We start from the raw sequence: 10,749 nt of genomic DNA on the forward strand, positions 1-10,749 counted from the left end.
CACGCACGCTCTCATGAGGGCATGAGTGAAATAGCTCGTCATTCCGCACTAACCTTTGGAAGGAAGCATCGTGTGAGGAGGCATGCCCCTCTAGCCCATGGTAGTTTAACCACAACCTGTCTTATCGCTCGGCATTTAGAACGCGCGTGTGACCTTGCATAGCATTAGCAGATGTTGGCGAGGCTTCGAGTGTTATGATACAATTTCACAAAAGCCCTCCACCATCTGGGGTAGTGTCGTGCATTATGGGAAATGAACAGAAGACAATAGGCATGTAACGATGTATCATTCATCAATTGCATTCAATGGTGTGTTTGATAATTATAATTTAGGAAAATAACATCCAGATGTTGAAATAAGCCATACAAGGGAATAGAGCGGACAGAACTGTTCAAATCGGGCACACACACGAAACGGTACACAGTGAAAACGACTGATTCTGTTGAATGATATCGCAACCACTAATTGTGACGTTTAATTATTCGGGGGTTTAGGGGGCTGATTCTTTTCAAGACTTGCAGCCGACAATAATATACTATGCAATACTTTGATTACAACCTCGAAGCATGCTATGTACCCATAATCAATGATCAGTTTCTATACGAAGTGTTCGATATTAATAAAGCCGTTATCGGTAGCATTATGGAAAGGGGCCGTAGAGCCAAGGATAGAATGTATGTGTAATGAGTTTAACCGAGTCGTAGACGTAGACTTGGAGGCAACACATTTATTCAGTTCCAACACACGGGGTAACTTTCCCCCACCAGGCTAACTACACTAGTTACCACGTGACTGGTGTAGTTAGCCGGATGGTGACCACCAGGCGAGCTCCACTAGTTACTATTTTACTGCTGCTTCGGACTGGGACCAAGGACTTCGACCCAGGTCCACGTGTTGGAGACTCGTTGAACGGAGAACATAGATGAAGGGTTTCTTCCAGGATGAACAACAAACCCGGTCCCTCTCGGGACCCGGCTTCTATTCTCTGTGGCGTGGCCGGCTCCACCCTTGGCTACGTCCACCTTCCAGAATCCTCGGGAAGGATCTGGGTCCCAATCACGTGACCACCCCTAGCCCCCTCTTGGTGCCCCTTTGTCAACTTAACTGGTCACGTGTCCTCCCGGGTCAACCAGAGTGCCATGGCCTCACATGACCTCATCCTTCGGCCGGCACCCACACACACTGTCCTGTAGGGTCGGCGCTGCACGTAAAGCGTGGTGCCATCCAGCGCTATTATTCAGCGCTCACCGGGCCCCTCTAGGGCCGGTACTACACCCAGCATGTTGACATCCAGCGATGTCACGATATATGGCTAAAGAAAGAGGATTCTGGGACTGAAGTGCCCAAGACGGACACACGGCACGGGTCAAGGAGGAAGGAACCCTGGGCAGGAATGGGAGTGGAGATAAGGACCGGGCCAAGATGTCGGGCATGAGAGGCGTGATGATGAGAGGGGAGGGAAGAGCGAGAAAGAAGAAGCGATCTTCACTGAACGGCGTCTGTTTTCACAGGGGGTGGGGAGAAGGGGAGGGATTCAGAGTGGATGGTGGTCACTCAAGAACTTAGGGATGGCTCCAGCTGATTTAGATATATAGTTGGTCATTGTGGAGAGTGCACATTACACCTTGGTAAATATTCCGGTGAGGTTAGAGAATTATATTAATAAGTCGGTAATCGTGATCAATATCGCCACCATTAATGTAGCTTCGTTGGTAACCAGTGCACTACTTAATCCCATTTGAAACTTCAGTTTTGTCATCTGGCGAATTTGTATTTAACCGTATATATTTTCCTCTTTACTGAGATAGAGTGGTCATGCAACCTTCACTGTTCATCACTGAAAGACCGCATCCTCGCCATAAGCCAAAATTCAAGCACAGTACTAATTAACAACACAAAACAGTAAATTTATAGGTTCATTGTTTTGATTTGCTCCGACAAAGAAATGGGCCTGCATGTCATGAGCCTTTTTTTGCACACGTGTCAGTGTGTGTTTTCACTCTGCTAATGCGTACACACACACGAATAGCTCAAGGGTTTAATTGACCAGGAATACCTGTGTGGCCGTGCTTGTGACCTGTTGACGTCAGCCCCTTTATTTTAACAGCCAAGGTTTAGCCAGCATTGACTGTTGCAGCAGAGGCTGAGCTGCGAGTTGGTAGCTGGAACACTTAATATCCCGTGCAGCTCGTTCAATCTCATTTATTTGTGCGATTCCTGAGTCCAAAAGCTAAAGGTGCGCCTAACGTGGTAATTGTTCTCACCGGAAAGATAAACTTCCAAACAGAGGCTTCTCTTTTCGTATCTTTGCGGGGTGTATGTCTTGACACGCGTGGGACCTTGTTCAGCCCGGTGCTGCGTAAAAAAAAACAACGCACGCCTCGCGAATAGCGTCAATCTCATCCGAAGCAACGCGACTCGAGACAACCCCGAGCACTCGCCAGTCCGAGACGCCTTTCTCGGAGCATGCAGCGATGGCGTTCGACGACATCGTGGCCGTGAACTGCAACGGGAGTGGAGGGGACGACGTACGCGACCCGAACGCCACCTTCTCGGTGTTCCTGTACTTCAGGGCGGACACGGATGCGAGCGGCGTGGCCATGTACATCTACTGCGCGTCGTGCTTCGTGCTCTCGCTCGTCCTCAACTGCCTGCTCATCGCCACCGTGGCTCTGAGCCCGAAGCTGCACAGCCCCATGTACATCCACTTCCTCTACCTCTCCGTGCTCAATCTCCTGGCGTCCGTCTCGGGTCTCGTGTTCGTCCTCAGCGCCAGCGCAGGGCGGATGCGCAGGATCGGCGTCGCCAGCTGCCTCGCCCAGTCGTTCTTCGTCTACTTCACCACCTTCAGCGAGGTGCTCGCCCTGGGTCTCATGGCCCTCGACCGCTACATCGCCGTTTGCCTGCCCCTGCGCTACCCGGCACTCGTCACGAACCGTCTCACAGAGAAGGCGACGTGCGGTGCCCTGGTCGTGTGCCTCGCCTCGGCCCTCCTCGTTACGCTGCTGTCGTCGAGAGAGAACCTCTGCGCCGACACGCTCATGGGCGGCGTCTACTGCGACGTGGTGGCGCTCTCTAGGTTCACGTGCCCTCGCACCATGGCCATCGAGATCGGTGTGGCCGTTGTCTCCTCCGCGCTGCTCCTGCCGGCCATCGGGTGCATGGTCTTCTCGTACGTGCAGATCCTGCGCGTGCTTTGCACGCCCGGGTACGGGGAGAGTCGCTCCAAAGCCATACGCACGTGCACCACCCAGGTAACGGCGGATGGAACTTAAAAAAAATACAAGTTGCGCTCGATTCTATCGTCTTCACTGCCCGTCACGTGTAGTGGGATGGGGGTGGTGCCAGTGCTGGATTGAGCCAGTGCGGGGCCTGTAGCATATGGTGTTATAAAGGGGCACTAAATAAAAAATAAAACATTCAAACACAATTTTTTTTACTTGCATAGTAAAGTAAGTGTATTTTTACATTTGTGATACAGCCAGATAATACGACAAATCGCTAACCTTAAACACCCAGTCGTACATAAAAGTTGCAGGCGATATAGTACTATGGTAATAGAGCAAGTGCGGAATCACTGAACCGGAATTGATATCTTGAAAGCATTTAGCGCGGGGCCCTTGAAAGTGCGGGGGCCCGTAGCTACTACACATGTAGCTACTTTTGTTACTAGGATAATCCGGCACTGGGTGGTGCCCCGCTTGTGTGCGTGTGTCTGTTGCTTATCTTGAGAGAGTGGTGGGATTCATCTTCTTGGTTCTTTCGGTAAAGTCACGTAGAAGGGAAATAATAAAATAATAAAAATAAAACATAATAAAATAATTCTCACGACGTTTCGGCCACAACGCAAGCAGCCGTCCTCAGGTGAAGACCAGGTCTGTCGGGGAGACGCTGTCTGATGAATCCCTGCAGTCACGAAAGCTTTAAATCGAAGAGTGGTGGGAATTTTGACGTTTCCCATGACCAAGGGGGCGATCAGCCGGGCGTGGAGCGACGCCTGCAATCTACCGTTGCGGAGGCGCGGGGTAGGTGGCGTTTGCCGCTTAAAATGGGAAAGTCGCCAAATGAACCTCGGGACAGTTTCTAGACAGCCCCAATGTGACCATACAATTGACCAAGTGTAGCACACACTAAACTGATACAGGATCTTTAATGTATACCTGGAATCGCTGGTATATATCTGCCCAATGTCATCATTCAACATATATACATGGCAGTCGCCACTCTTTTGACGTAGATTTGTCTTGATCACTGGTGCACGGTTTGGGCGTGTTGCCTGCTACTGGGTGGCTTTATTCAATTAAAAAGGCTTAAGCTTTTCCATTCAACAGTGAATGTTGATAGATGTGTCACGAGTCTCTCGTGCGACATTTTGTTGCTAGGGAAACCCAAAACATCGGCAAGGGGTTGTGTAACAATAGCTCGGTTGGATTATACAAACCGTGAGTCACACTGGGTGGACCATGATGATGCACATTGGCAGGAGAATTTAATCTGCGAGCTTTGAGCATTTTTTTCCCCTTATGTGTGGGAGGTTTTACTACGAGTCCCCTATATTCCTCCCACTGATGAATATACACACAGAGGCACAATGAGGGAGGGGGGGGATAGTGCTCAGGAGTTGGCAGTCCAGCAATACATTGTGGACGTATCTGTATCAAGCGTTGAACATTAGACACCTCGTATCTGTGCGCTTTCTCCAGCTACTCCTAGATGACAACCCACATGCCAAACGCTCTGTCAATGGAAATGACCAAACATCCTCAATTGCAAGAATATCGGAGCGAGTTTGTGCGTCATGATGAAGGGCCGTTGCTCAAAATATTTTGCCCAAGGGCCGCAGTGTTATTGACAAATTTATTGAGTTTTTGTTGTTATTTGTTCGACACTGCCAACGCAGCATCAACGATTAATTCGTGTTAATTTTGAGACTTGAATGAGGAGGCTTTTCAGCATAAACACATTCCTGCGGAGGGAGCTGGTTGGAACGTTGGGTTGCTCGGTCAATGGCCAGGGTCAACGGCGGCGTGGTGTATTCCGCAAATATGCCCGACTGTGAGGGCGGGCACAAGCCGGCGTGAGTAGGTTAAACGTTGAGTTTTATAAGGGCACCACGGGGTGACCAGCCCCTCCCCACCCAGTCCCACCCCTCCCACCCCCACCTAGCCCCACCCAGCCCCTCCCCACCCTCCCCACCCAGCCCCTTCCCACCCAGCTCCACCCCTCCCCACCCTCCCCACCCAGCCCCTCCCTCCCCACCCAGCCCCTCCCTGCACGACGGACACAATAATCCCCTGTGGGCTGGTGCAACCAGGAGGTTCCTACCAGTATAACTTTTAACTCTCAACAATGTTTTCAACTTTCACCACCTCCAATAATATATTTTTTAAAAACTTCTCCCGGTGTCAACTGTTCACATGGGATGTTCATGAAACAGTCGCTGCAGCCTGAATGTGCTCTGAACTTGGCTGAGATGAGCGCGATGACATTTTCGGCTGATGGGGTTGTTGAACCTTTGCCCGGTGCAGGTGATGGTGTTTCTGCTCTTCTACTGCACGTGGAGTTTGGCAGGAATCGCTCCGTTTCTTGACCCGTGCTTTGACCCCCCGTTCGTCCACAAACTTCAGGTGGGGGGACATCCTCGTGGCCCGTTTGTTGCACAGCTTCGCGGTTTTTAAGCAAGCGACCACCACTGATAATATAATTATCAGTTTTTTTATTTATCATTATTATTGCTCGTGAACTGTCGATCTTGCAGGCAAAAGTGGCGGTGGGGGAGGGGGGTCCCTCTCTTTCTTTACGATATGGGCCCCGGTTCAAGGCGAGAAATGCCCCGTTATATTTGTGTTGTGTTTTGTAAGAGACGAACCAAGACTGACGGCTTATTTGCGCGGGATACACGGTTGGGACGGATGGTGGGGGCGGAGGGGGCGTGACGTCATGACGTACAAATCCGGCTCAACGTTGTGGGATGCGGGCGACGTCATCACGCAGATGTGCGCGGTGACGTCACCACTGCGCACTCGCTCGCCCGTGCTCCAGCCAGCCAGCCAGTAAAACTTTTTTAAATAAGATGATATATTTTTAACTAAACTGTATGTGGAGAGATTGCTATATCAAGGGGACATGTCTGTTTATTTATATATATATATGTTTTCGACAGCAACGCTAACGATGATTAATTTGAGTGGAATGTTAATTGTGCTTTGTGCACAACTTACTACCAAAACGGCATCACCAATATTTGTTTACTAAGAAATGCAGCAGGTGGCGATGTCTGCCCCTTGTAAGGGGAGTCGCAGTTTGTTGACAACGGCGAAGATGATTGATGATGCCATTGTGCTGTTTAGCATACTCATGGAAACCAATGAAAACCAAACAATCCCATTAAAGAAAATTAAGACATTTATTTTACAAACGTACGTGTGTTCCTGACACACGCGAACGCATTGTGACATATATATGTAACGAAATATTCAAGAGCGTCGTTGTGGAGAACATAAATAACAAGATGCATGAGTCGACGATATGATCTCCTTCATGTAGCAGTCCTTCCACATAAAAAAATAAAAGTATATTTACACTACCCGACCTATGCTTTACGATATTTTAAAATATTGTTCGTCTTTCGCTCAAACGAACACGGCAATGATGCCTCCTGTTTTACAGTCCAGAGCCAGCGTTTAAATGTCCACATTCCTCTGCCAAGGGATGAGTCCACCAATCGGTTAAGCTCAATTGACTACTCACAAAGCCCTGCGCGTTTAATGAACCCCATAGAGATGAAAAGCTGTGTAAGCCTCCGAGCATGGTTTGAACCTTCAACGTGTCGATTGGAAGCTAGGTTGTATACATAAATAGATAACCCTACATTTGAATTCTAGAATTGAAGTTTTCGTGACTGCAAGGATTCATACTCTTTAGTTTTTGTCGGTAAAGTCACGTAGGTAAAAAAATAAATAAATGAAAAACAACTACATAAATAACCGTTGCGCCACCCAACAGGATGTATCCCTACTCTTTGATTCTTTCGGTAAAGTCACGTAGGTATACAATAAAATAAATCACGACGTTTCGATCGCAACACAATAGCGGTCGTCATCAGGTGGAAAAAAATATAATCCAGCAGTGGAACTGCTGAACTAGCGAGAGAGCTGTTACAACAAGGCTAGATACGTGACTTTACCGAAAGAACCAAAGAGTATGGATTCCTGCAGTCACGAAAGCTTCAAATCAAGATAGGATGTATCCCTTGACAGTGTACGGCAAATACATCCATAATTTATATTCGATGATCACCTGGACCAAATCACCTTGTAATGCGCTCGATCTCGTCTGATCTTAGAAGCTAAGTCGGTGTTGAGTCTGCACGGTGCTTGGATGGCCGACCACCAATGCATACAGCTGATGTGACATGCTGCTGCTTCAGCTGTTGTGACAGGCTGCTGCTTCAGCTGATGTGACAGGCTGCTGCTGCAAGCTGCTGCTGCTGGGCTGTGTCGTCAGCGGGAGAGGAAGCCAGTTCAAATCTTTATTGGTGGTTGACTCAGCCCATCGTAACTCCGAGGTTAGTTAAAATTAAAATAAATCACGACGTTTCGGCCGCAACACAAGCGTCCATCATCAGGTGGGAAAGCCATGATGATAGACGCTTGTGTTGCGCCCGAAACGTCGTGATTTATTTTATTTTATACCTACGTGACTTTACCGAAAGAAGCAACGAGTATGGATTTCCTGCAGTCACGAAAGCTTCAAATCAGGATAGTTAGAATTAGTACCACTTTGCGGGGAAGTCAACAGTGTTTTTTTTTTCTTCCAATGGAGAGATTCGCCCCAGCAATGGTAACGATAAATTTCCACCCAACGGCTCAGAAGATGAGCACTGCTTCAATCACTCTGACTGTACAGGTATTATGCCCCAACATCTACACACTCTGCCGCAGAACCGGCCCTAGACCTTTGGGGGCCCTAAGCAAAATTTGGTTGGAGGCACCTTTGATGTATGATTGTTTTCACCCACTCGCTAGCAGTGACTCTAGGGGGCCCTCTGCTGGCCACGGGGCCCTTTACAATTGCAAGGGTCGCTTAGTGGCTGGGCCGGCTCTGCTCTGCCGTCTCCAACTTGTACTGACCAGCATGCTGAAGTATGGTCACATAAACCCCGTGACCCACACGGCTTGGGGTTGCCTTCATCCAGCAGTGGGTTTGGCAATGAACGTGCTGTGCATGTACATTACATACACAGTAGGTGTACAGCATATGAATACAGAAGGCTATTAGTTTAGCCAATGTGTTCCTTGACGTTTCAATGGATGACAATGCCACAATGCTGCGTGTATAGGTAGTGTAGCGATTAGCACGCTGCGCTACGAACCTGGTCACCCGGGTTCGATTCCCGCTCACGGCCAACACCAGTGACAATTATCTGAACCGGTCCTGGGCCTCTTCTCCGAGGTAGACTCAGCCTCAAATGAGCAGCTGGTGCGTTAGGTAAAAACATCACCACTGGAGAGACAAAGGCGGTCGGGTGTGGTGCTGGCCACCCACCCCCTCGTGTACTGTGCTGGCCTTCATAGGCGCGACTTGCTAACAGCACTTGCCCTAACTGTCTGTTAAGGCTATACGGGGGATATTTGTCTTTGTCTCCCGCAGGTAACGGCTCAGATCCTGTTCGTCACGCTGCCCCCAGTCTTGGACCCTCTCGTATACGGACTCAGGACCAAAGAGGTGCGGGTTGCGGTGTCCAAACTTATCGTACGCTCTGGGCAGTACCTCTTCCCGCCGAACAGGATGCTGCCCCGAGTAGCCACCGTCACTTTGTCAAACCCGCCATAATGGAGTCTTGGCGGGCCCCCTCTGGAATCCACGACTGGGTTGTCTGTGTCGGTGCAGGGGGGAGACGCAGCTACTTTGCGATGCGACATTGTCACTCCAAGGACCCACTTGGAAAAACTGCACGTCCAGTGCGGATGACTCGTTGAAGGAAGGATACTTCGTCGTCTTTTGGATGCGATGTCGGAGCTTGGAGCACTGGAGATGTGAAGCAGGGGGTGTCTAAATGAGCCTGGAGCCCTGGAGATGTGAAGCAGGGGGTGTTTAAATGAGCTGCCTTTTTCTGTCGGGAACATGGTGGCGAGATGTTAACTACCTCGCCTGGTATACATGAGTTTGTGGCTTAGATCCCGACCCTGACGTCTGCTGTATATTTGGAGTTTTAATGTTTTCCCCGTGGTCACGTGGATTTTTCTCCGGGTCCTCCGGTTTGTCCCTCCACATATACAATGCGCCTTTAGAGTATTTGGCCGCATTGACTTTCCACGCGATACGCCACTTAGTTGAGCTATCAATTGTGGCCAGGTCGCTTCTAAAATAAGCTAGATTGCTCAGTGGGCCTTACCTGGTTAAATAAGCAGTAAGTTCTACCAAGGCTGTAGTCAGAGTCAACATTGGGGGGACTAAATCTTCCAGGGGGTCTGGAGTCCCCCCCCAGAAAGAAAATCTGAATTTGAAAATAAATTTCCTGCCATTTCCTGCCTTAAATATTACAAAATTCACGAACACATGGGATGGACTTTTGATTTATTTTTTACAATAATGTCTAATAGTGTATTGTATTACATTGCTGTTTTTTTCTTTTTTTTACCTTTTCTTGTTTCATTGTATGTAATGTCAGAGATTCGGGATTCATAAAGTACAACCAAAACCACAATCATATGAACAGAAATCTATGCTTTATAATTACTGTCTTGAGTTCTACATAGTTTAGTTTAACATGTTTTGAAGGTTCATAGAGTTTGTGAGCACATATACGTACCATACATGCGCAGCCCTGGATGAAGGCTTCCCCATGCTTTGCGGGTATTGGGAGGTTATTTTACCATGATTTCGCCACAGTTGATGATTATTGATGTGCCTCAATGTAGTCATGTTAAGGTAGTTTGTCGTGCAATTCGGACCGAGTTTTCCTTGAGGTGGGTAACAATTGAATCTAAAATCTTTTATATGTGAAAATGAACGTGGAAAATTACATCTAAATGTCATTTAAATGTTTGCAGATGTCACTACGGTTTGTTTAGAATGAATAAAGAAGCACGTTTAACTGTGAAGTGGGATGTTTAGAATGCTGTGACTACATTCACAAGAGAAGTATTTCGTTTCAGTGTCTGCCAAAATCCAAATTTGACTCGCAACTAGATTACAAATAAGAAAAAAATGACAGGCCATCTTTAGCCACTGTCACCAAAGTGTTATTTATTAAATATATAATGCATCATATGTGAGAAATCACTTGTGTAAAATAAAGATAATACAATGGTTATGCCTGGAACATAAATGCGTAATAATTGTCATTGAGGATCGTGCACAATTGGGGTCTGGAACGGTTGTGCACTGGTTAGCACACTGGTTAGCACACTGGTTAGCACACTGGTTAGCACACTGGTTAGCACACTGGTTCGTACACTGCACCTATGAGATCGATTTCTGACCACGGCTGACATCAGTGGCGAGTGATATCTGAACGGGTCCTGGGGCAACCCCCACCTCCTCCTTCGAGTCAGACAAACCCGCACTGACTAAGTACTGTATAGTCAAACAGCCCACGCGACCGAGAGGCGTTGGAAACCCTCATCGAGCATTGCATAGAGCTCGAGTCGCCAACCAAGTCAAGTTGTGGCGTTTCTAGGATGGTGCCTGGCTACAGGTTCGCGCTGTTGCGCAAAGATTCGCACGCCTCCGCTGCCCATGCCG

General features: G+C 48.3%; 1 protein-coding gene across 1 annotated transcript; it reads left to right on the top strand.

Moving 5' to 3' along the window:
- Positions 1-2,231: 2,231 nt before the first annotated feature.
- On the top strand, positions 2,232-10,526 carry LOC144728508 (putative olfactory receptor 1F2). The gene is made up of 3 exons (XM_078607995.1): positions 2,232-3,254; positions 5,529-5,627; positions 8,653-10,526. The coding sequence occupies exons 1-3, from the start codon at positions 2,475-2,477 to the stop codon at positions 8,833-8,835; spliced, it is 1,062 nt and encodes a 353-aa protein (XP_078464121.1). The 5' UTR covers positions 2,232-2,474; the 3' UTR covers positions 8,836-10,526.
- Positions 10,527-10,749: the final 223 nt, after the last annotated feature.

The sequence above is a fragment of the Lampetra planeri genome, chromosome 29, assembly GCF_965212315.1.
Source record: "Lampetra planeri chromosome 29, kcLamPlan1.2.h2, whole genome shotgun sequence".
Taxonomy (NCBI): Eukaryota; Metazoa; Chordata; class Hyperoartia; order Petromyzontiformes; family Petromyzontidae; genus Lampetra; species Lampetra planeri.